Raw genomic sequence first — 27915 nt, forward strand, 5'->3', positions numbered from 1 at the left:
ATGTAGCCGCAGGACAAGACGCTGCGTGAAGCTTGGCTCGCGAAACATAAAACCGGCAAACAGTCATCAGCTACAACTAGGGTATGCAGCAAGCACAGACGCGAGGAAGATTTCTGCTACGGCGCCCGGTTTGCGATGTTCTGAAAACGCGCACTGAGATGCTGGCCCGAGTCCGCTGCCCGACTAATGTCATGACGGTTTGGTCTATGAACTTGTCGATGCTATAGATACTGGCAAGTTCAGTGGAGTGGAAAGGCAGCGGTTAGAAGCACATTTAAAAAAAGCATGACATATGGTCATGTTTGTGTTATGGAGTAATGCACTGGATTACAAAAAAGGAGCAGCGGGAAATTGCACGCTGAGAACACCGATAAACATACAGTGCGACGCAACTCGAGGAATAATATTGAAGGGTCAAAGAATTTAGAAGAAAGAAAGATTGAATCGTCGCGACGGCACATTACAGTCCCCGTAGGCGTCGAAGTCGCTACAATGAAATTATTTTTGAACAGCTCTGATAGCGCCCACGCAACAATGGTTGCTTGTATACTGTCAAATGCTCATATTCTGCGGCCTAAAGCTCATGACACGGTGAGAAAACGCGCGTGCGGAGAAATCGAAACAGTGCGCGGACAAGCATGCAGACGCGCAGTCGGTCGCTGCGAATCTGCGCGATCGCTGCATTGAGGCTTCGTTCTATTACGCTCCATTAAGTTATACAAACACTATAACAACATATTTCACACAGTTTGCTCTCAGCGTTTACCTACCTTTCACGCAAGAAGCCGGTTCGGGAGACTCCATATCGCGGCAACCGCGCGCACGTATTCGTTAAGGAGATAGCGTCTGTAAACGATTGTGTGCTTTCAGTTTGCCCAAGATTATTATTTAGACACTAAGAAACTTCTCTCGTTTCGAAAGTACTTAGAAAAATGTCCGGGAGAGCTCGCGCGTGGTGTTTTCAATGACCGCTGACAGCAAAACCTATGAGGAGCGCGCCACGTGATCCCTCATACTACGCCAGCGAGGCGCTTCCGATAGATGGCGACTCCGTAACTCCTCGCCGCCAATATCCAAAGGCTGCAGCAGACCAGCAGGAGGCACAACTGGTCTTTTCCAGCGTTGACACAACTCGCACGCGGCAACATAGTGCCGGATGGAGCGGTTGAGACGGGACCAGAAAAACCGTCGCCAAATTCGGTCATAGGTCAGCCTGACGCCAAAATGTCCAGCGGTGGGAACATCGTGCAGTTGTTGCAGTACAATTTGTCGAAGATGAGACGGAATGACGGTTAGGAGCTCGGGCCCGTCGAAGTGCATGTTGCGGCGATACAGGATGCCATTTTGTAGCACGAACATGTGAAGGGATGGGTCAGACGGATCAGAGAGCAGGCGTTCGATAATGGGCCGTAACGATTCATCGCATCGTTGTTCAGCGCCAATGTCTTGCAAGGCAGAGAGCGAAAGAACGCACATCAATACGACATCCACTAAACCGTCTGGTACATCGACGGGATGACGAGATAGGCAGTCGGCGTCCTGATGTAGACGACCGGACTTGTAGACCACAGTGTATGTGTATTCCTGCAGCCGTAGGGCCCAGCAACCGAGGCGTCCTGTGGGATCCTTGAGGGAGGAAAGCCAACAAAGGGCGTGGTGATCAGTTGTAACTGTAAATGGTCGACCATATATGTAGGGCCAGAACTTGCCCACCGCCCAAATGAGGGCGAGACACTCGCGCTCAGTAATCGAGTAATTGCGCTCAGCGGGAGAGGGGAGGCGGCTGGCATAGGCGATTACGCGATTGTGCCCTCATTGGCGTTGACCTAAAACTGCGCCGATGCCGTAGCCACTGGCGTCAGTGTGGATTTCTGTCGTAGCGGAGGCGTCAAAACGGGCAAGAACAGGAGGTGTGGTGAGCAGCATGATGAGCTGCGAGAAAGCAGACACTTGTTCAGAGCCCCAACAGAAAGGAACATCTTTCTTCAGAAGGTCAGTCAGGGGACGGGCAACCTGGCCGAAATTTTCCACAAACCTGTGGGAGTAAGAGCAAAGGCCAATAAAGCTGCGAACATCTTTGGCACAAGTTGGTACGGGGAAATTCTGCACAGCGTGAACTTTACCAGGGTCAGGGCGAATGCCTGATGAATCGACGAGATGTCTGAGCATGGTTATTTGGCAGTGAGCGAAGTGGCACTTGGACGACTTGAGCTGCAAGCCAGAGGTGCGAAAAACAGAAAGAACAGATGAAAGTCTTTTAAGATGAGTCGCAAAAGTTGAAGAGAATACGATGACGTCATCCAAGTAGCACAAACAGATGAACCATTTCAAACCACGCAAGAGCATGTCCATCATCTGTTCAAAGGTCGCTGAGGCATTGCACAAGCCAAGAGGCATTACCCGGAACTGATATAGGCCATCTGGTGTGACAAATGCGGTCTTTTTCCGGTCCATTTCATCCACGGCAATTTGCCAATATCCAGATCAAAGGTCCATAGATAAAAAATAAGTGGCACCATGAAGACAGTCCAGAGCATCGTCAATGCGGGGAAGTGGATACACATCTTTCTTGGTGATTGTGTTTAGATGACAATAGTCAAAGCAGAATCACCAGCTGTTATCCTTCTTTATGACGAGAGCACCAGGGGAAGCCCACAGGCTGAAAGTGTTCTTCAATAATCCCTTTGGCAAGTATCTTGTCAATCCCACCGTGGATAACTTGTCGCTCAGAGGGCAACACCCAATATGGGCGTCGGTGAACAGGTGCTGCATGGCCAGTATCTATACGATGCTTCACGACCGTAGTTTGATACAAAGGGTGATTATTCAGGTAAAAAATGTTGAGAGTAGGACTCGAGGAGGCCACGGAGCTCTGCGGCTTGTTGGGTTGAGAGGTCCAGTGCAATCATCTTTGTAAAGTCGTCAGTCGGGGCAGATGCAGAAGGTGCAGAATGGGCATTGGTCGAAGGCGGCGCAACAGATAGAGCGGAAATGTGGCACTCGTGCGACGGTGAAAACGTGGCAAGAGACATGCCTCAAAAAAGTACTTGTGGGCACTGTCCAAAATTTAGGATAGGAAGACATGTCTGATAGTCCGCAACAGAAACAATGGTGTCTGGGAAGGAGACATTGTGAGAAAGCAGGACCGAAGTCGCGGGAGTAAGGACATAGTCTCCGTCAGGTACAGGTGGGCAGGCTAAAAAAGGGATGCCGGTTGCTGCTAGAGATGGCAGGCGAATAAGATCCGCACCCAAAGCTGAGTTGGAGCTTGAACAGGAAGGTCAATGGGAACAGGTAGGGGTAGGTCAAGTTGTACAACACCGGCTGAACAGTCAATCAGAGCAGAATGGACGGCCAAAACGTCGAGTCCGACGATCACATTGTGAGGGCAATGTTCGAGCACACTAAACAAAAGACGTGTGGCGACCGGCAACACTGACACGAGCAGTACACATTCCAAGCACAGCCAGAGTTCCACCGTCGGCGACCTAGAGCAGTCAAGTCGGAGCAGGAGTAAGTACTTCCTTTAAGCGCGTTCAAGCTCTGCACTCATGATGGAAATTTGGGCTCCAGTGTCGATGAGTGCTGTAACGGGCAAACCATCCATGTTCACGTCCAGAAGGTTCCGATCAGTAGGCAGGGTCAGCAGAGGAATTTCAGGCCGGGGTTCTAGAGCAGCGTCACCTCCAGGAGCTGCCCCAGTTTCCTGTCGGAGAGCAGCGACGGTAAGCTCGGGATGGAGAGCGACACAGCTAAGGCGAACGGGAGCGGCAACTAAGTGGTGATGGCGAGCAACTAGTCGCGGTGGCTCGAGCGTTGTCAGGTGCGTCTTCAACCTCAGTGGAGAGTGATGGCAGGCGAGAATTCAGTGGGGATCGGCGATAGGCAGGAAAGCTTGGTCGAGAGTGGGCTGGCCAGGAACTTCGACAGCGGCGAGAGATGTGGCCCACACGTCCACACTAAAAGCAGATGGGCCTATCGTCATGTGTGTGCCACTCAGCCGGGTTGCAATAGCTCGGATGTGGACAATATTGGCTCCCGTGAACAGGGGCAGACGCAGCAGACATAGCAAAGTCAGGACGGCTGGTGAAGCAGATGGACGGAAGACCCACATTGGCAAGTTCTCGGCGAATGACCGACTGGATAACAGACACAAGCGGCCGGGAATCATCAAAGCACTGCATCACTGGCGCGGCAGGAGGTGCTGCTTCGATTTCTCGCCAAACGATACATACAACGTTCTCGCAGGGAGTGGGCTCACGCGGTGGACAAATGTCTTCACACGTCGATGAAGCTGCGGTATTGGGCAAACTGTTGAACTATGCGGCAACTCTTCGTGTCTTAAAAGCGGCGACATTCGTTAATGATCTCATTGACCGCTGTTATGTTCTTGTAAACAAGCAGGTTAACCATGTCGTCCGCGATGCCTTTTAAAACGTGGCTGACCTTGTCTGCCTCTGCCATATTGTTATCCACTTTGCGGTAAAGAGCGAGGACATCCTGGATATACGCCATGTAGGATTCAGTGGACGTTTGTGCACGGGTCCCAAGGTGGTCCTTCGCAGCACATTGGCGGCCGACGGGCTTGCCGAACAAATCTCTTGAGCTTCTGTTTGCACTGGTCCCAACTTGTAATCTCTTCTTCGTGTGTTTCGAACCAGACCCGTGCGGTTTTCTTGAGGTAGAATATTATATTAGCCAGCATAAGCATGTTATCCCACCTGTTGTGTGCGCTTACCTGTTTGTAATTCCACAACCAGTCATCGACGTTAACATTGTCAATCCCGGAAAACATGCCAGGGGCGCGAGGCTGGGACAGGATGACCATCGGTGGCGACGACGGGGTCGTGGTTCAACTCTCTCCTTCGGATGACATAGCGGCCAGGTTATGTCCACTGCGGAGCTCCGTTTTGCACAAGCGATTACCCAGCACGTCCACCAATTATGTTACGGGAAGGAAGAAGCGTACGTCTATTCACAGATGGCTTTTAATGGCTGAGCCAACAAGCCTAGAGCAGCAACAAAACTAAACTCTTCTTCATCGTCTCCAAGGCCACAATCAGCGTCCTCTTCTTCTCACATTATCGACTGTGACAATATTATCCAATTTCAGGTGAAAACGCAATCACAATAACCGTATGAAAATACACTGTTCGAGCCTATAAGATGCTGGCTGGGAAAAGCAAAAAAAAACTTATTCCCAAAAACATATGCAGAATCGTATCAATGAGATTCTACCATAATCTAAGCCACCAAGTAGCTAAGCCTGGCATTATGGCCTTTTGAGGTCCACAATGGATCTCAGAAGTTGTTCAAAGATGATGTTAACCCTTAACTGCACGAATGTCTATTTGCTTGTGAAATATTTACACAGGCTTTTGTTTAGGTCAGATATGTCGAAACAAACCTGACTTTTTGAAAGAAACACTTGGTTGCGATTTTATGAGCCAAATTGGTCACGTACCATATATGCGCCATGTAGTTACAGGTATATTTTATGACCATGAACAATAACATTTCCATTGCAGAAAATTGCCAAAATATATCAGCACCATTCCCAACACTTCAAACATTGCTTTTAATGGAGTGTATTCTTTACAGCTCCAGCTGGTGCTACAAGTATATCTAAAACCCGATGAGGTCATCATTAACTGACCAACCGACAGATTCAAAATTTAAACCGCATCACTTAGTTTTTAAGTAAATTTCTGCCTTGAAATCAATTGAATTTCTAGGGTTTTACGTGCCGAAACCACGATTCGATTATGAAACACGCCCTAGTGGGGGACTCCTTATTTACCAACAGGGTACCTTTAACATGCCCCCAATTTATGGGCCAGGGGCGGGTTGGCATTTATCCCCATCGAAATGTGGCCACCGCGGCTGGTATTTGATCCTGGAACCTCGTGCTTAACAAGTTATTGCTTTGCATCTTGCTTAGGAGCATCACGCAAGCTGAAAGAAAATCTTGTTCCTCTTCCTCCAAAAGTTATTTGTTGTTGTTATTAGCTCTTGGAACATGACAGGCCATGCTATCTTCATCCCAAACATTGCTGGCATTTTTTATTTTCTGACCTATTTATCACTACACATAGTGCTAAGAAAGAGTAAAATCAGAAAAACATTATATATTTCGCCAACAAATTCGTTGTTGTGTAAGAACACAAACCTTGGCTCTCCTTCACAAAACAACCATAACCTGCATGCTGTACCACACATACAGCAATTAATGCTTGCCTCACAGAACTACCCGAAGGTCTTTCTAAATAATAAACAGCATAGCCTGTTGACTTTGAAATGGCATGCCCTTTCAAGCTTGCACTACTTCAAGAGGGGTAGCACAGTGCCTTCGGATTCCAATGTCACGTGTGGCAATATTTCTTCCCGACCACAATGACCTCCATGATGTAATAGACACTGAACCAAAACTCTTCCTTGAAAATAAAATTAAGTTTTGTCCTTACTAGGTTGAGAGCATGGGATAACATATCTTATATATGGGAGGTTCATATTGTGCATGTAATGAAGTGCTAGACTTCATTATTACAGTTTGTCATGTTAATAAAGGTGGTGGCCTTTTCTTGAAGCTGTCCTTGTGACAGATGGTCTGAGAAAAATGCCTACACTCCGCAGTGGTGCAAATTGTATGCGCCAACTACATCACATCAGTGAGATGTGCTCTTTCCAGGAGCTCCCTCTGCGTGGTGGCCAAGTAAATAAAATCAAAGCCTCATTTAAACAGTACAATATGTATATCTCAACCTCACAACAGCATCAGCTGAAAAGCTCCTTGTTAACCCTTTCAAATGCCACTTTATCCTGTTGTTCGAAAACATACTTTCACCACATTTCTTTTTTTTTGGCTTCAGAATCATAGAAAGCGTAAAGCTGCAGAAAAGATTAAGAATTGTTATTCTTTAGCAAGTTTGGTCAAGTTTACAGATTGTGGACTCCGCACAAAACCTCACTATAGCAACATTAAATATGAGAACATCAACTGGTCGTGTTTTAAAAAGCTTGAAAAGTTCTTATGCAGCCACTCGAAAATTATACCTGGTGCATGACATTGTGAAAAGCAATGAAAACAGAACCCGCTACATAAAACTTACTGACACCAAGTAAAAAACACCAAACAGTCTACCTTCTCACTCATCTTGCTAAAACATTTTGCACATGTTCAAAACTGAAGCACAATTGCAATCTTAAAAGAGTTTCAAGATATATGCGACACATTTTAAACATGATTGTTTTCATCAGTGGTTTGCTCCTGCACTATCTTGGTGTACCAATTGTGTAGATAGCATCTGAAAGGGTTAAGGAGGTGCATTGTCTGCAGTACAAAACCCCAACCTTCCAGGACAACATGGATGTGCAAGACATCCAATGTCCTCTTGTGCCTGCTAGGAAACAGGTCCCGTTTTGCTAGCCTCCACCAAAAGTGACTGCTAGACCCTTAGTGCATGTGACCACGTCACTTTGTCTGAACGTAAAGTGAAAATGAACTTTTCATTGTGAGAACAGCACTTTCTTACCAAATGTTTACAATGACAAACTAAGCTTCTGCGCATGAAAGAGCTAAAGAAAAAAAATTTATTTCCTGTGCTAAAGTCACTATATACCAGGTTTTCTTTCATGTGAATACAATTTTTAAATATCACCTGTGGCATATAGCACAAATCTACCCACTGCATTCATAATGGTAACAGCGCAACCAAAACAACAGGTGGCGTGAAAGAACACAGAATGAGCGCTGTCCTGTGTTCTGCACAAGATTGCGTTTCATTGTGTTGCGTTATTCCAAGAGGCGGACATTACTTACACTAGAAAACAAAGTGCGTAATTGACAAATGACAAAATTTTACTGACCAACATTTTAAGTAATTACTTTAGCGCAAATATCGCAATACAGTTAGCTTCTATTATTTCGATCCTGACTGGACAGGTGAAACCGGTCAAATTATCCAACAGTCAAATCAAACAACAGGCAGAAAAAACACCAAAACATGTTGATTCACTTGGCAGTATTCGCCTTTAAAGATAGCTTTGCCACAATACACATATGCGTCGAAGCATACTAAATGGGAGAAGCTGTTACTGTTACGGGACATAGCACATGCTTCTTAATTTACACACGTACATGCACAGTCTCTAGTCACAGTACGAACACAGAGACGCCTAATAAGTTTGCTGGCAAGCTTTCAAATTTTTAGACCCCCACTCTATCGTTGGCTTTAATTGTCCTGTAGACTTTCCAAGCTTTTTGATCATACCGCCTTCCTTTTCACTGACTTTCCCAAAACACAGACAGTTTTTCCCTGCTTTTCAGTGCGCGGCGCATGCACACACTTAAAATTAGGAAACGCGTACTAGGCCCCGTTAACGGTCTCATATACGAGACACGCATGGCAGGCGAAACAAGGGCTCATATCGCCACAGGAACGTCAGAAACAGCTTTGAATGTCTGCCAGTATGCATATTAGGCATCTAGGTGCTCTTATTGTGGATAGAGATGGCACATGCGCACCTGTATAATTAAGGAACGCGTACATGTTCCGTGACAGCAGCCTCTTTCCAGTCATGATATGCTTCACCGCATAACACCACTGTATTGCGGCGAAGCTGACCAATTAAGTTCGAATCACCCGGCAAAGGCCAATTTTGAGATGGAAATGATGGAAGTTGGGACCCATAAAATACATGGGCGCAAAGCAGAACCTTTGTTGCAGATCGAATAGACCGAAAAATTGCATTAATGGTTGATTACCTACTGCATACGTATGGAAGCCAATGATTTCACAAAGCACATCTACTTGGAACGAATCTTTCGAAACTAGCACCAGTGCGTTGCCAAACTAGAGGTAAAAATGCACTGCTCTTCCACTTGCCTCTTCTTAGCAAAATGCTTTTATGCATTGAGCCTCAAAAATTACCAAGGCGTTTGGTCGCTAACTTGTCTTGTCGCTAACTTGAATACATGTCTTGAAACTGGTGCCATCCTCAGAATTTGCTCCAAGTGGGTGTGACTTTCGAGGTGAGCAGTGACAATAATTGCTACATGTGCCATAATGTTATTAGTCTAAAAGTTAATTAGCAAAACTTTTTTACTTAGCCAAATCATTTCAATTTGTCATGTAAATAAAGTCCGCCTCTGTGAGTAATGCAGCCCTAGAAGTAGAATTGATAGGGGCCACAGCATAAGAAGCCAACAAACACTGACACCAAGGACGACATAGGGGAAATTACTTGTGCTTAATAAATGAAATAAAGAAACGATAAATTAATGGAGATGAAAGTGGATGAAAAAACTTGCCGCAGGTGAGGAACCATCCCACAACGTTCGCATTTCACGTGCGATGCTCTACTAATTGAGCTACCGTGGCGCCATTTCCCCATCCACTTTCTGGGATACTTATATTTCCTAGTAGAACCCTGGGAGTGTTAGCCAGCGCCACCACTCAAAGACCTTGGCGGTGGATGTGGAACATCCTTTCTGTCGCAGACGTCACGAGAACGTGATCTTTTTAGGTGAAGGCAACTGATCAATAAACCCACACATGCTACCTGAAGGCATCAATGTTGCCGGATTCGAGACTCTCACTATGTAATAAACAAGAAGAAAAGGGCCTCTCGGTTAACCCCCTTCTTCTCGTAGATGCCACAGGTGTTTCCTAAAATTCTGTTAAAAATAAAAATAAAAACTACATTCATATGCCTGTATAACAAAGCTCTCAGGAGCTCCAAATTTTTCATGATACAAATCCCTTTGCTGTAAAGGATGTGCACTGTACACTCACAATAGAGCATACTAAGCCCGTTCAATAAAAGAAAACTTTGATTTAACATGAATTCAAAACAGAATTAGTGAAGAAAGTCACCAATTTCTCTGTCAAAGGCAGCCATCTCCTCCCTTGCCATCAAAATTCTTCGTTCATTTACAAGATACTGATCACTGCTGCATTCTTTTGATGTTCGCATCCTTGTCGCCCTAGAGATGGCTTTGAAGGCATCCATTATGATTACAACATCACGTTGTCATCAACTGCAATGTATTCATCAGCCGTTGCTCCCGCTGATGCGCTACAGCAAGCAGCGTACAAGTCGAGCGATTCCTTTGGCACTGCAGCAAACAAATCTGATATTCTATACTTCTGCAGCAGATATTTCTGACATTGGCACATTTGTCAAGCACTGCCATTAGCACTAGTGCCGATTAGTGGCAGCTTCGCTATGCGTCATCTATTGTAAAGCAATGAATAAGCCGCCAGGGACACCATATTTCTTCGCTGTGAAGGCAAATTTGTTGTACTGGTCTTCCTTCTAGAGGTGTTCACAACATGTATGAAAGGTAGGAATTTCGCTGGGACCTAATGAATCATTTGTTATACAGGTCAATTCTCTGTAGAGGCATTTGACTGCAATTCATTGCTAGAGAAGGCAGATTCCGAATGAATATTGTTGCGCTACAAGCGGTTATGATACATGTCGCGAAGGAAGACGGAGACGAGCATCTGGGCTTTGCATGAGCTGGTTTCCATCTTGGTCTCTGGGTGCGCTGCTCTTGTAAATACAGTGTAAATAGTCTCTCTTGTGTGTGCCTTTCTGCACGTAACATTTTAGTGGAGGTTTGCAATCCCTGTCCTCGCCACAGAACTCCACAGCAGTCGCTACATCGATCTCGCTACAACGTTACCCAGAGATGAGACCCCACCATCATCAGCTGCGACTCATCGGACTGCTCCAGTCGTAATGTTTACCCACGCTTGTGACCCTGGTCTGTTCTCTGGCTTGGACAGCACCGACGTCGAAGAGTGGGTCAACCTCTATGAACTTGTCAGCATTAAGAACAGGTAGGATCCAACATCATGCTAGCTAATGTCGTTTTTATGCGAAGCATATTACGAGAGCTCAACCCAGCTCCTCAGGCGCGGCGGTGTCGCCATGAAACCACGTGACACCGTGACGTCACGACAAAGGAGAAGTGGCTTTGGCTCAACTCTTGCAAGACGGGCTGGGTGGGAATCGAACCAGGGTCTCCGGAGTGTGGGACGGAGACGCTACCACTGAGCCACGAGTACGATGCTTCAAAGCGGTACAAAAGCGCCTCTAGTGAATGCGGTGTTGCCTTAGAAACGAGCTGTTTCTAAGGCGTGCGTCTCTTGCTCAGGCGCACATTTCGTTGCCGCGCCGAACGCTGCTTTGCTCGACGCTCACCGCGTCCAATGCGGGGCGCGTAGTCGCTGCCCTGTAGCCCATTGTCTTACACCCCTTGGCGGGTCGACGGGAACGCTGTCGCGTTCCACTCTTGAAGGCGAAGCAGTAATGCATGAGTTGTTTCTTCGTCTAGCCGAACCAAATATAGCCAAGCAACAGCAGTTCACCAGGCTAAACAGTGGTTCAACAACTAAAATAAAGGCTAGTATGCTTCGCATCCTGGGCTTAACCATACCTAAGCCACAGCCATTTTTTACCTGGCTGGCACCCCTGACCTGTCGTACCGAACCCACGAAGATAAATTAAAAAGCTGGGACATTTCCAAAGAAAAACTAAGTGAACAGTTCAACGACCCCTTTGGGCGCACCGTCGCAGCAGAAAGAGGCACTTGCAATGCGTGCTCAGAATCCCACATAGCACTACGTCTCATACATACAAGACATTTTCGCTCTTTGCCACAAAGCTGACAAGATGTTTTAAACAGACAAAGTGGCCCATATATATATTTTAAAGGGTATCCTAGATGATGCCTTCAACTTGCTGGTTTTCAGCAACGTTTCAACTATTGACACCACTATCAAAGAATGTCACCACTTCAAACAAGCTAAGAACCATCGTATCACGCCCCACATTGTGTGCCTGCCCAACACCGCTGCTACGTTGACCTGTGAGAACCGTCCCCGCCAGCCAATGCCATGTGACGTAACTTGCGTTGTTTGCTGCAAGCTCGAGGCCACTTATTCACCATCCTAATCAGCGACACCCACCGATCTATCACGATTGCTGCAATCCAACAAGAACTTGAAAACATAAGTCACAACTCCGTGTGCTCGTCGACCCACAAACCCAGTGTGCAGCGCTTTTCTCGCAGACCTCCTCATCCCTGACAATGTTTTCCTACCACATCCTGCAACCTGTCTGAATGGAGCACCTCCAACGACAAGCCCATCTATTTCCATAGGTGCCACATTGACCACATTGCTCGTCATTGCCGCAACCGATAGCGAACACTGCATACAACAGTGCCCATTTCCACACCTCTGCACCGACTAGTACTGCTTATGCTTCTCGCCATGATCGTCCTGCCTCTGACGGGGCACCAGCGAATCTTCGCTATGGCCAATCGCTGTCATCCCGACGTCATCAGTCTCCTTCACCCCAGCCCATCGCTTCTCGTTGCCATCCGTGTCCCTCTACACATGGCCGAAAAACTAGTAACTGCAGCTTCTGGAGGTGAAGCTGAAATGTCGACCTTGCCCTCAAATCCTCTGCTTGCTTTGCTCACGAGCTAGAACCTTTTTGAAGTTGACAAAGACACTGCTGTCACTGCACTGATCGACACAGGTGCACACCTCTCCATTATGAGCGCTGCCTTCAGAAAACCAATGAAAAAGCTCTTTACTCCTGCAACTACATGCACCATCCACGTTACGGATGGCAGTATTAGAGAGGTTTAGCTTGTGCAACAGTCGGGTAAACGCAGGTGAAAGGGGCATTGGGGTGGAGGCGGCATTAACACGAGCAGCCTGCATCATGGTGCAGCCGCCTGGTGACACTGAGCTCAAACAGAAAAAAAAAGCTAATATCACAGTAACCAAGTGTATTTTACTTTGCTGAGGGTGTAAATTTTCAGAAGCAACCCAATTACGCCCCTGCTGAAAATGTACACCAGCAGCTAAGTAGAATAGACTTGGTTACACAATGTCAGCTGTCTTTGTCTCTTTGAGCTCTGTGCCACCAGGTGGCTGCACCATGCAGGCTGCTCACGTTTACGCTTCCGCCCCATCTGCCCCTTTTCCCCTGTCCGCCTGCATTTACCCTAATGTCAGACGAGCTAAACCGCTATATTGTTACCGTCATCGATATAAGTACTACAGCACGTGTAAGCATCGACGAGTGCCATGCCGCTGTCCTTTTTGCCACAATTGCTTATTGCCTGCGCGACCTCATTCTAGGCATCAATACTTGCGATAGAAACCCCAGCTGCTTAAGTCCCACCAGCTTCGTTCGACTGCCGGCCAAATAATTGTCATATATTGAATTGTCTTCCCTTCCTGTTCCTGATGGAGAGTATTTCATCACTCAGCTGCCCGACATTACGCTGCAGTATAATCTCACTGTACCTCACACATTTCTGACTATCACGGCCAACCAGACTTGCATTCCTGTCATCAACTTCCACTGCAGTTTAATCTCACTGTACCTCACACATTTCCGACTATCACGGCCAACCAGACTTGCATTCCTGTCGTCAACTTCCGTCGAATCAAGCTAACTGTGCCTCAAGGAATTTACCTCACCTAACTTCAGCCTTTGTATGACCATCACGTGGTGGCTTTCTCACCCGATGCTTCGTCTGAGCCTACCAGGTTTCCAAAGTCTGCTTCTTGTGCTGATCCCAAGATTCAGAAAATTACCGTGACGGATCTTTTACCTACACAAGCCAAAGACCTCTACTGTGTTTTGTCTTCCTACAGGGATGTTTTCAACTTTCACAATAGCCCCTTAGGCCAAACGCTTGCTGCCAAACATTGTATTAATACTGGTGATGCTGCTTCTATTAGACCATATCGAGTACCTCCATCCGAATGCCAGGTAATTCAAACTCATGTTAACAAGATCCTTGATAAAAATATCATTTAGCCATCTTTTGGAGTCCATGGGTGTCACCGGTAGTGTTAGCTATGAAGGACAGGGCATGACGCTTCTGAGTGGATTACCGCCATATGAACAACGTGACTAAGAAAGACGTACCCGCTGCCAAATCAAAGACACCCCTCACTGCCTCTATGGTGCTAGCTACTACTCCTTTATTGGCCTTCGATCTGGATACTGGCAAATTGCTGTCGATGGCATAGACAAAGAAAAGACTGCATTTATAACACCCAATGGTCTTTTATAGTTCAAAGTTACGCCCCTTGGATTATGTAAGGTGCTGGCCACGTTTAAGCCTATGATAGACTCCTTGCTTCAGGATTTCAAATGGTCCACACACCTGTAATACTCTGAAAACGTTACTCGTCTTTTCACCAACATTTGACATTCACACTGAAAGTCTCTCTACCATACTTGATGTTTTTTGTAAGGCCAGGCTCAACTCAACTCATCGAAACGCCATTTTGGCCGCTGCCCAATTACGTTGTCGGGCCACCTTGTAGACGCTTTCGGAATACAACCTGACCCAGACATAAGTTGTGCCATCCTAGGCTTTCTGGTTCCGATTTTCTTCCTTGCTTTCAGTTCTATTATGCTTAAAATTGTTCTATAATATATGATACACGATGTGGGAAGAGGTTAACATGAACTGCACTGACCTCTCCTTCCTTCCTTTGAGATGAACTGTTTAATAGGCAAAATATGAGTGATTCAGCCTAGGATTTTTCTATTGCTTTATAACTTCTCTATGATATGATGCATAAATACATATTAATGCAGCATAAAAATGTTTCTTAAAAAACCTCTGTCAACAATTTTGTTAATCTGTCAGTTAAAGGCAAATGTATGGTCCAAGGCTGATGTTTTGTACAGTCGAACCTTGATATATCGAACACGGATATATTAAATTATTGTGTATATCGAACACTTTCTATATCACCTGGAAAATCGCACGCATTTTAATTTTTTACTTCGAATGGGTTCGACGAAAAATGGTTATAGTATCGAACTTCGCCATCCCAGACCACGTACGCTCTGTGGACAGGCGGTGAGCATTTCCGCAAGACCCTCGAAATTAACGGTGGTGCGATTGGCGTTCCACACTGCTGTGCACTATAGCTGCACACATCGATCGCGCCAAGGGCGCTAGCTGAACGTAGTGGCATACACACGCGGCGGCTTGGCTAGTTCGACAACATCAACAGTGCATTGCATTTGCCATACTGACTGCTCCTCGGTGCCACACTCTGGGCCCGCCAGGTCTTGCGAGAAGTGGCGATTTGCATCCGCAAAGACACACGACAGCGCACTCACTGGGCTAACTCATAGACGCCTTGGCAGACGCCACTTAATACTTTGTTATTGACAGTGTTTCAAAATGCTTTGATTGATGGACATAGAGATCACAGCAGAAGTAGCGGCCAAAGAAGACGCTGTAGAGGTTGATCCTACAAGCACTGATGTTGCCCCACTCCCGACTTTAACTGAGGCTGTAGTCCTGTAGTTGCATTGGCCCTTCTACACCGCTACTGCGACGCAATAAAGGGCACCGGCCTATCGCATGTGGATCGTTAAAAATATGCTGAGGACTGCGTGTTTAAGCACGCAGCTGCCAATAAGAAGCAGGCTACACTGATGCAGTACTTTCAGCTAAATAAATACCATATTTACTCGCATAATGATCGCACCCCTGAATTTTGTCGTCAAAATTCTATTTTTTTTTCCCGTGTAATGATCGCACCCCGAACTTGCCGCAGCGATATGTCATGTGCCAAGTCTAGCTAATAATGATCGCGCTTACCATCTGTCGAATGCTATGCGAATGACTCTTCAAGACAAACCAAGCGGTCTGCACACACAAAACATTCTTAAATAGATGCCCCATTTCTTTCCTTTTATCACTTTCCGCACTTCCATGACAAAAAGAGGTACAACCAAACTTGCTTTTATTATGTGTAGGCTTTATAATGGTTGTAGTCAACAACAACGAAAAAGGCGCCTTTCGATTCTTCTCATTTGCACTCGTGGGCACGCAACAAATCAAGAGTAGCCACGTTTAATACACTGATACATTAGAAGTGTACCCTATTCATACGCCGACACTTGTAACACAGCTAAAATATTCGCCCACCCTTAGTGGAAATGTGCCATATTAGGATAGCAGGGAAGACAAATGCTGCAGTTTCCACAGCATGCCCGCCATGTGTTTCTATGTCACTGGCAGCTAAGCGCGCCCATCTGTTTCTGTTGCCTCAAAGTGGACATGGCTACATTATTGCCGCAAACTTGCTGATATTAACGATATTATTCATTACTGATACGGAAGAAATTGTTTCAATGCATGTAATGTACTCACAAGAAAAAAAAAAATCGCGTTCGACGCATTCAGCTTGCTCCACCGGCTGCCATTTTTGTTTTGGCGTCCGACACTAAATACAGCGGCAGCCGCCTATTTGTTGACCTGTTGTCATCCCGCAGCAAACGCAGGATGAAAAAAAAAAAGAAATTTCTTTTCACGGGAAATTTCACCCGCGTAATGATCGCACCCCTGAATTTGCATCTATTTTTTTGACAAAAGGTCCGATTATTATGCGAGTAAATACGGTAATTAAATACTTTGTGTGAAGCTTCGAGTATTTACTGCTCGAGGCACGTGACTGGCCTAGACCGCACCAACTTCGTGCGGCTGACTAAGTCGGTGCAATCGACCACGCGTTCCCAGCAGACGCAGTCGGCGCGGCCTAGGCCAATTGCGCACAGTGCAAATCGCACGCTCCGAACGACGATCCCCAGTCGCACCCTTGGTTCACTGATTGATTCACAGAAGTTGCTGATGTGTTTTTTACATGATTTAATACCTCATTCTAGCTATATCAAACTATTTCGCGATCACCACACTATTCGATATATTGAGGTTCGACTGTATTTGCTTATGAAAGTTAGCAGAGCAGCTTTTCCTAAAATTATACTGATGATGAAACTGATCAAAAATTTTTGTTCAAACACAGAAAAACACAACATCTGAACATTTGATCCCTGAAGCACCTGTGTGCCATAGGCCACAGCTGTCTCTCTACCAAATACTTGTGTGAGAGGAACTTAGTGGTGGAACAGCCCTTTCACTTTTCGCCACAGGTCCTAGTACAGGCAAAACACTGATCTGGAGCAGCAGCAAGTACATTTGGTGCAGACTCCAATGCACATGTGCTTAACATATATCATGCAAATCTTCTGCTATAGTCGATATGTTGCGGAGTTGGGTTTGCACCACGTTTACCCTGCAAGCACGGTCAAGAAAGGATGTGACGCTCCTCCATACCGTGACGCACAAAGGGCACTACGGCCGTGTTTGCCGATACGGTGCAAACAAGACACCACACAGATCCTCAACAAACGCGGGTTTATTAAGTCAGGGTGCAACGCAGTGCAACAGTCATAGCTTGTGGGCAAAGGCAAGACCGATGGAGTTACATGCGCCTGCACTGAATACGACATCATGCATTACACTCTTGTCATGCCATGTACATTAGGGAGTTTTCGAATAGGGGCCGCTAAGATATTGCTGCCGGAAAAAAAATAAAAGGAGCGTCAGCACCACTGTGCATGCGTGAGATGCAAACAGGGTTTTGCGTTTGCGTCAATGTGCATCAATGAACATGGCCGCACCAATTGAAGTGGCGGCTCTCGCCATGTACCACATTCGACCTCACTTGCTAATACCATTCTTAACTATATGATATGCACCACGTGCGATTGTGATTGCAGCGGCTCTTTCCCAAAGCCCCGCTATCACACACAAGCATAGAAAAAGCTTCCCTTTATTCCTATAATGTGACATCCTCCTTTGGCAAACTCCGCAGTACCACGCGGGTTCGATGAACACCGAAATAAAGCGCCAGCAAGATGGTACAGCAGCACTACATGGTACATTCATCAGAGAAAAAATGCGCAAATGACAAACCCAATGACTCCGATGGGCCTCTGCTTCCTTTTATGATGTTGATAATGATAGAGTGCTGTTGGTTTTGATTTCAATTTTGCTAGCTGCGAAGTATCAATGGAAGGAGGGCTTCGGTTTTATGCATGCTTTGCCACAGGCTCGGCGCTATTTTCCACTAAAATGCTGTTTTGGCTCAGGATGGTGCGAAGGTTTGCTCTCGGCACAGTTTGGCACAACTGTTCCACCACTGGGAACTGTCCGATTGCTTTCCTGCTATACTTTACCTAACCTACAACAACCTTTTTGGGTATGGGCAGTTTAAGAATGTTGCCTTTGTTCTCTGTTCTCGGTTTCATCTTAGTGGTGCTTTTTTAAGCATAAAATGCTATTAGCTCCCATTGTCGGCAACCTAAAGTGACCTTTAGCCAAAAGCCAGAGCCGTTATCCGAGCACTCAAACAAAAACATCCGGGCAACCAGTCAAAACTTAAACAGCAGATACAGGACACTATACACTTGATTGTCATCTTTTGGCGCTGAGACAGGGTTGCCTGTTGGTCCGTAAGTTCAGTGGTGTGGGTTTTGCGCTGGCTCAAGAGATGGCACCATGCTGCGTGATCAAGCCGGCAGCATTTGATGGGCTGCGGATGTCTGTTTGACTGAGACAACATTGCAATGAGGTTCAGTTCAAAACAAATTCGTTGTGCTGTGGTATGGTGGAGTGTGCCATTACGAACATGTACTACATCCATTTTAAGATTGTGGCTAGTATCATCTCCAACCAATCTGCTTTACAGGTAGCGATTTCTTGCTTACATCTACTCTCTATTACGGGAGAGCCATAATTTTTTCCTTCGTCATCTGTTTGGTTTGTGGCATACATAGGTACAATACTGTTGAGTGGTGACCGATGATATCCATGTGATTGCCACAAGCTAGGCAAGCATCAATTATACAACTCATGCTGTTGCATGCAATTGGTGCATTGTGTGCATGGTGCACATCTTGTACAGAAAGTGGTCTTTGCAATTGCAGCCATTACCATGCAAAGGTTGCATAAAGGATTATGTGTGCCCACCTAATCAATCAAGCACACGGTGGATTGAACATTTAATGGCAGTGAGCATTACAGGGCTAGAAATGGATGTGTGTGTGTGTGTACAAAGATTCACTGCTGAATATCTCATATCTACCAATTTATACCACCAGGTTTTTTTTTCTGTTCTCTTTTTTAGTGACATGCATGTTGGATTAGAGCATGCAAGCAAAACTGCAATAGTGATAAGGAATTCATCATTGGCATTAAAAATCACTGTAATCCAATCTAATCAACACACTATTAGGGTGAAAATATTCTAGAGACCACAAAATACTACCACAGTGTGGAATTCACTATCTTTTTTATTTCTGACTGACTCAAAAGGGTGACAGCGGCTCCTATGATCAGCTCAAAATGCCAACATTATGAAGGTCAACATGATGAAAATTGACTGTGCTTAGAAGGGCACCTCAGCTGTAGAAGTTCCAGTAGCTTAGTGCCTGCTCCAGAAATTCATTAGGCTGCAAACCATTTAAGAAATGAGGTATCTGAGATGCCATACAAGGCATTGAGAGCAATATGCCCTGGGGCAGTTAAAAGTTAAAAATCCAACATCCAACAGTGAAGAGTGACACCCAGTCTACTGTAGCTCGAATGCAATAAATTATTTTTCCAAGTAAGGATAGATTGCCACTATTCTCTCTCTTACTATGAAAAACTGGTGATAGGAATATCAAGGGCATTAAGGGACAATTAAGGGCGCATTATAATCGTGTAAATGTGACACCTGCTTATTTTAATTTGCCAGTCTAAGGTGCAATAATGTTGTAACTGGTCTATCAGGACTGCAGAAAATTATCAGTTAAGCAGAGATTTTAAATATACACTACATTAGCTTTAGGAGTGCATGAACCTTTTAGTATATGAGCACAAATTGAACAGTGATGTCCCGTAATGTTCAGCTTCAAATATGTACTGTATACAAAACAAATAAACCCATAGTTGGTACAGAGCTACACACAGTATTTCCATAACATATGGCCCCTGTTGATACGTGGTCCAAGGCTTAGGTATTATTATGCGGCTACAATCCAAAATTGGTGACGACTACAAATTATGTCATGGATGAACAGACCACCATCCCCAAAACTCGCTTGGTACATCAGTACAGCTTGCTCAGTACTTACAGATCAATGATTGTCAATGTCTATGAGGGTGATAGTTCCATGTCTACTCAAGCCGTTAGTTTATTTTTGTCTCCCCTTGGCTATACTTACACGGTAGGGCATAGTAAGAATGTACACTCGCCCATTTGGTATGAGCGACATATATGAGCCCATCAGAGCATGCTCCTAGGTCTGATAGTGGCGGCAATTGGTCTCACAGATGAAGCTTAATGACTGCCACTCCTGCATTGCTTAGAACCCCCTTGATTCTTGCTCTCGTCCTCAAGGTGCACTTGAGAATTCACGGCAGCAAATAGACTTAGCTAGGGCACTGTTCCTCTTACTTGTGCCGAACTTTTGCTCGATTCATGTAGTACATGGTGCACTGTCATGAGTATATACCTGATCATACTTCCAAGAGCAACTTGAGAAAGTCACAGCAGAGCTTGGAGATGCATTGAGAGCTCAAATGCTTGCACTGTCAGCTTGCAGCTACCCCTATTTCTTTATAAGAATCAAGACAGCAGGCAGTCTTCATATAGAGAGTGCAGAACAATTACAAAGGGGTTTTCAAAAAATGTGAAAGTGTAAAACTAACTTGAAAAGGTAATGCTCACTGGTGCCACTATTCAAGCTATGGTGTGCATAGGGAGAGGCACTCACAGTGCAGGTTCAATTTTGTGCATTATTTTTACCTGAAATGAGAATAACATGCTCAACTGTTAAACAAAGTTTGTACATACCTCTGCCCAGGCACTCGTATGTCAAGTTCAACTGCGCTGTGAGGAAGAGAACAAATGTCTGGCGTGTGAAGCCATGCTCTGCAGGGTTCATGCTTTCCCCTGTCACTCCCTGATAGAACTGCAGAAGTTCATCCAAGGTCAGGCCCTGTGGCCCGCTCATCCTGTAATAGAATATTGCAATGATTAAGCATGCACATTCAATGTAACAAAGCTCATTCATTAGTGCTAGAGTAACATGTCACTTTCTTTGTTTGCTTAATTCTTCACCTCTCGTTTTCAGAAACTGTGAAATATGGGTGCTACTGATTCATAGTTAGGAAGAAAATGTGATATGAAATACACAATAATAAAAAGTACTTCCTTGGCCTTAACAGAAAAGGAGACAAATTTCATTTTGAATTTCAGCTGTAGAACATAGTACAGAGAGTGGCAGTTCCACTGGCATTTGGCTCTGAGAACTATGCCACCCATTTTCCCTCACACAAAGACACCTGTACATGCACATGTACAAAAACTCATGTACATAAGTTTCTGCTTTATTTGTTCATAATTTGTTCTCTTTTCCCTCTCAATCAGGGGTTCTCAAACTGGGATCTGCAAATGGCATTAGGAAAAAACGAAAACCCATTTTGTCTTCATTCATTTAAGCAATTTCTTGACTAAAATAAATCTTGCATTGCATTTCAGATTTAACGAAACCACCACACGCCAAATCCGCACTTACATAGTAGTCCTTGCAGGAGGCCCTTGTGGCAGCTGCGTACAAGACTCATCCCTATTTATTTTTTGGGCCCACAGTGTCTTCCCCAAGCTTTTTTCATTCCTGCTAATAAGGGCATTTGCAGCACCTGAGCGGGAATCACTTCAGAAGTTCTGCAAGCTTAGGTCCACTTCCAAATTTAGCGGTCTGTCTGGTCAACTCTTTTGTTAGCAACAGATGGCGATATTGGTTATATAAACGGCACATGGTAGCACACATGCAGGGTGCATTCACATGCAATTTGCACTAAAGGCAAGTTAGTGTCAGCACAGGGCAGTTTTAATACCAGCTGGCTCACTATCGTGTTGCACCAGTTTCTACCTTATCAAAAATAAAAATGCATGACGAGCACCACTGCAAACCACTGTAGCTGCATGCTGTTCGACGCAAGCTTTTAAGCTGAGCATTGTGGTCAGTAGTGACCCTTTTCGGAAAGCAGTTTGCTCTCAAGAAACGAGATCAAACTTGAGAGAGGATTTCCAGGTTCAAGTACACGTCCTTTGGAATCCTTTGCCCAATTCAGGCCATTGAAACACTACCTTTTGAATGCTTTAAGCAAAAAATTAGAAAAATATTGAAAAATATGACACATTATTGATGATGAAAAAAGAATGCCGATCAAGAAAAAAAAATTAAGATGTTATGGCTCCCAAATGGGAGCCTTGTTCACAATAAATGTTCACAATATTTCAGCACCGTTGTGCAAGCTGAAACGTCTTAATTTCTCAATGTTTTTTTTTTTGTCAGTGTTCTTTTTTTCCTCGTGCCTCTTCTCCACTAGACGAGATTCCATCAAACCCCGATTTTATATTATTGATGTGAGCAAAGAATAATACTAAACTTACATATTATTGTAAAACAAGGAAGTAAAAAAAAATGTGAAACCCAATCTACCAAGCACGGTGCACCTTACAATTTACCCTGCAACTTTTTAACAGCACAAGGTAAATATGATTCTTTTTGCAATAGGTAGAGGAGTGTGTGGGATTGCATAAGAACACAAAAATGAAAAATGTCCTCGTGCCATATTCTGCCTGAATAAACATTAAATAATAATATAATTATTTATTTGTGGGATTTTACACACTAAAACCACAATCTGATTGATTATGAAGCACTCAGTAATGGGGGGGACTCTGGATTAACTTCGACCCCTTGGTGCTCTTTAACACGCACCCAATGTATGGTACACAGCCGATTTTGCATTTCACCCCCACCAAAATGCGGCCGTGGCGGCTGGGAATCAAAATCGTGATCTCATGCTTAGTAGCGTAACGCCATAGCCACTAAGCTACTATGGTGGATCTGGAGAGATTTCAAGTAGCTGTACTATAGCCGATATTGTGTGTCGTGCAGCTCTGTTCTTAGCAATATGCATAAACATTTGGTAGCGTGGAAAGGAAAATGGCACTCAAGAAAAGCGGAGCTACATCTAGTCGTGCAGTACAGGGCCTAAAAGTCTGCACATAATTTCATGGTGGCTACCCAAAAAATAGAAATGTAGTTTTTGGAAACTTCGATTTCTTTTCTTCCTGCTTTCAGAAAGCAGTGAGACACTGATTGCAAAAACCTCTGCCACATTAACACACAAAAATATTTGACAACCAAGCTGTTTTACACCTAATCACATGTAATATTTTACTATCATAGCAGTATACACAAGTATGCTAATTAGAGGTAGTGATGCCACCTCCACTTCATCCCAAATGGCTAATGCACCCACAAACCGACTGCATTCCCATAATGAACTGAAGCTGAATTTCATTCAGCCAAGACTTCATTCATTTGTGTACCTTCATCTGTATTAATGCAATAGAATGGGAAAACCAGGCAAGACGGAATAAATTCATGCCTTTGTAAGCTCTTGTTCACATCACTACTTTGTGCCGTAATTCAAGATTTGCTCCTCATGCACTAGTTTAAAGCAAACTGCCACCATATGTTGCCCTGAAACAAACATCATTGGAGTAGAGGCAGGTTGTACAGTGTTGCATGATGAAAAAAAGTTTTTATTCTGGGATTTTACACGCCAAAACCACGATCCGATTTTGAGGCACGCTGTAGAGGGGGACTCCAATTTCAACCGCCTGGGGTTCTTTAACGTGCCCCAAAACATGGAAGCGATTAAAAAAAAGTTTTTTTGCAACTTGCACATTCAGCATGGAAAAGGAAGATGCACAGAGCAGGTTGCAATCACAAGAGCCGCTTGATTAGCGGCAACATGCTTTGGCTGTGGAGCAATTAGGCTTAGTCACACCTCCAAATTTTGCAAAACACTCTATGGTGATAAAAAACTTTTTAGGTAAAAAGTGCGTTTTAAATGTACACAAAAGGCAATTATTCAGTAAAACATTTTACAATGATAGATTATTGCTCAGAAATTCCCAAACCGTCAATATTATCAAGAACAGAGCTTTAGATGCGAGAAATCGAGGTAAATGTGCAACACAATTTGACCCTCTACTGGGACATTCTAGTAATAGCCAGATTACGCTGCGATGCCTCATTATAAACTGTGTCATTAATATTCTACCACTGATAACAAAAAAAATATCATTACAGTGCATCGTAAGATGGAATGCTACTTGTCTACTCTGCTGTAAAAACTGAAATACAGGTAGAGGTTTTTTCTTCCCCCCCCCCCCAAAAAAAAATTCTTGGGATGCAAAATTAGCAGGCCTCTCCTTTAGTGCTGCATTCAAAATTGATGCGATAGAATTTGGTAACGCAAACAAGAGCATGGCAATGCTGCCCAATCTGGTTGCAAAACAGTGCAACCACAGTGAGTGCAAGTGTTGACTTACACTACGGCTGCTATGCTGTTCATGCTCAACTTCAGACACTATAGTAGAATTTATTCAGGCGCATCATGTGCAAGAACGACTATCAGCTGGGACAAATTGGCGGCGCGTAGGAGAACTCTTGTCGGCCACTGTAGGGTGCGAACACGGCATAAAAAACCTGAAGCTGCAATTGACTGAAGCTAGACCATGCAACCAAATGAATGGCCAGTATACACACGAGGACGCCAGTAGTCACTCGCGGACACCTGCAGTCACTCGAGGACGCCTGCAGTCAGCTGCAGTGATCACCAGCGTGCAACTCAGGTACCCAGTGCGTGCTGTTCACTGATCACCGAGAGCGTTGCACGTGCCTAGTCCTGCATAACAAATGCTTTGGCCATCATTGGTGATGTGCTGTGGGATCTCATTAGTGACTTAGCAGTCATTCTCGGACGAGAATTGCCACAGTTGATGTGCGGCTTTCATCACAGGCAATGAATCAGCGTATTGGTAGAATAGAGTGTGTGCTGCAGTTCATTGCATTAAAGAATTTTTTTTTTCAATTTTATTTACCTCAAAGTCGGATCGACCTATATACAGCATCAACCTATATTCCAGTTTTTACACTATTAGATTCTTAGAAAAAAAAAAACGGATTGATGATACCGTTGACAACGGCACATTTTCATTCTTGCTAGACCTTGTGCTGCCCACATTCTGACATTTTGGCAGTTCTGGTAGTGTGCAGCCTTTCAAGATTAGTATGTCCTGCACTTACAATCGACACATGCTTTCTTTTGACAATTAACCGCAGTTTTGGCTCCATCTGGGATTGGTTTTTGGCCACAACCTTGCATTTTATGTAAAAAATTGCAGCGCTGGATCAAAGGCACCGCCGCTTTACTCACTGATGGCCATAAACGGCGGCGATGATGTATGCAGTGTCGCACCACCTCGCCCGATGCAGCCGATTTGAAATGTGCTAGAGAAATGCAGCCCCTTCAGTTACTACTTTATCGGGAACTATGTTTTTCTTGGCACAAGGCAAGTGCTGCAAAGCTTCTGGAATAGTATTTAGCCGTCCACATTGGCTTAATACTTGCCTCTAGATGATGATTAGCCACACAAGTTCTGCAGAAACATTCAAGGTGTCTCACTATTTAAAGAGAAGGAGCTACGGGAATTCTTTTCTAATTGCAATGTTAGCCATTTACGAAAATTGTTGAGTTACCTATGCAACATCCTGCTGCTTTCAGGTGAGTGGCAAATATCTGTCATTTATCTGACACCCCAGATTGTTTTCAGGAATTTGTACTTAGTACACATTACCTTATTAGTGCCTGCATGACGTTCACCATCTTCATATCCAGAGTGGGTTCTTTGGGTGAAGCATGAAGACAGATCATGAAGTCTCCATCAGAAAATGGCCGTGACACAGAAACCACGTGCCTGAAGTCTGCTATCAGGTTCATCATGTTGTCATAGCCGTACTCTGTAGGGCACAGCTCGACACCTGTCATTTCCTGCACCACCATTATAAGAATAACAACATCGTTTGCGACTTACTGGTAAAAATACGCTCTTTGCCAAACATTGCATTTTAAACCAAGGAATTCTTACTTCTAGCGACCAGACTTTACTAAACCCCTTTTGAGCATAAATTGATGCACGGTCCTTCGTGTGGCAAATGAACCTTTACAATAAGAAATATGTTGTGATGACTGTCTCCTGGAAAAAGCTTTTATCATTTTCATACTACAAGAATGAACTTCTCTGCATAACAACCAGTTGAATATGTAGGTGTTAGTTTCTTTAACCTTAGATGGAATGGCTACCTTAAACATACTGAAGGCACTTTTGAGAAAGTGCCTTCACTTGAGCCAGTTGTCTATGCAAGCCAACAACAACAAAAAATTCTTGCTTTTAAAATATTAAACCCCTATATTGGAATATGCCACTGTCGTATGAAATCCTTACACAAAAAACAACTGTACAAAGGCTACATCCGTCCATGTCCCGTCCTTCACTTAATATCGCCTGTGTAAAACTGAGTGCAATATAGCCATGAACGTTCAACTAGCCCCCTTCATTGCTGTACAAAGGAAATCGGGTTCATGTACAGTCGAACCTCATTTTAAAGAAGTCACATTCAACACCAAGATAGCTTTGCTATTATATATGATATACACTATAAGCATATATAGTTGAACCTTGATGTAATGATTACCAATATAACGAATTAGTTCATTAGATCCAAGATGTATAAAATTTGGCTGGTCACTTTTATTTCAATGGAGCATTCTCCTGCAATGATGAAATCAAAAATGTGGAATCAGATACGGTATTGGCTATAGCGAAGTGAATTCCGATTTGCACTAGCCTCAAGATACATATTCTAGAAGCAAAAATGTATAATACAGTCACCATTTTTTCAGACCTGCACAATTTCTGCGGCACTGCAACCAACACTTAGCACTAATGTATCGCAACAATAACAGAAAATGTCATGCCGCACAGTGTTTCAGGCATGAACCGTGCCGAGATGTCGCATATATGGTGACCATGAACAATGCTGCCACCACGTCGACCGCAACTATTATAGCCGACTCACGACGAAGCAGCCTAAGCAGTGTAGCCAGCATGATGGCTGGTCATAAGCCGCCATGGGAATCTCGCTGCCAATAGGCATTTTCACTCTTGTAGACCTTATCGGCAATCAAGTGCGAGAACAGATGCAAGGGCTAGACTGACAGCCAAAGCAGCGGAGTACAAATCAGTCCCTTCCGAGTCCGAAAAGTCTGTCGGCAGCACGCACATTTTGGCGAGCAGCTTGGTGTGGCTCGTCCACAGTCGGGAAGCCAATGTTTTTATCCTACGCAATAACATTGTTCACACTGTTCCATGTTCAGGAATTTGCAGAGCGTGAGTATAATTTATTGTTCCTGTGCCTCGTATCAGCACAGCAAGATGTCGACAGGTCATCCAAATCTGCAGGAGAGCCTTTGCTGGCCTGTCGGAGGCAACCCTCTTGCAATTCTTTCTTACAGACCTGATCACAATTTCCTTTTTTGGCAATATCCGAGCGTATGATTGATAACAAATATTGGATATAATGAAAGTACATCCGATGCAACTGCTATAACGAGGTTTAACTGCATTTGTTACATGCTGATATTGGCGAGAAACATTTTAGATTTGAGGTGCATTAGCGCAAGCTCTTGGGCCAGTTGGTACATGATGAATTTGAAAAGGGGGGGGGGTACCAGCAAAACACAAAATTTATTATGTGCGGCAATGTAAATTTCAATAAAGTACAGTTCAAAGTCCAGCGTCCGTCCGTGTCTAACAGCTTTTCCTTGTGTGCGCGTCTTTTGTGTTTCGCTGGTACCCCCCTTTTTCAAGTTCATTTTAGAATTCTTTGCTACATCCGATAATTCATTGTAGCCATTTTCACTACATCATGATTAGACTGTATATCCTGTAATGACTGTACATCCAACCGTAACGGGCTGACATCACCCACAGCTATCTTAAAAGCAGCAAATAAAGAAAGCCTGCAGATGCAAAGATACAGACTAAAGTTTTTATATTCATTTTACCATTGAAAGTTTGTAATAAA

At 44.4% G+C, this 27915-nt stretch overlaps 1 protein-coding gene across 2 annotated transcripts in view; it reads right to left on the reverse strand.

The window, feature by feature from the left end:
* The window catches only part of LOC139051621 (uncharacterized), a 214268-nt gene that overhangs the window by 118967 nt on the left and 67386 nt on the right, over positions 1-27915 (reverse strand). For both annotated transcript variants that reach the window (XM_070528561.1, XM_070528562.1), the window contains exons 6-7: positions 25626-25819; positions 20754-20914 (exon numbers count right to left, since the gene is read on the reverse strand). In XM_070528561.1, the coding sequence (XP_070384662.1) occupies positions 20754-20914; positions 25626-25819 (355 nt within the window). The remainder of the gene's footprint in view (positions 1-20753; positions 20915-25625; positions 25820-27915) is intronic.

This window comes from Dermacentor albipictus, unplaced genomic scaffold, assembly GCF_038994185.2.
Source record: "Dermacentor albipictus isolate Rhodes 1998 colony unplaced genomic scaffold, USDA_Dalb.pri_finalv2 scaffold_13, whole genome shotgun sequence".
Classification (NCBI taxonomy): Eukaryota; Metazoa; Arthropoda; class Arachnida; order Ixodida; family Ixodidae; genus Dermacentor; species Dermacentor albipictus.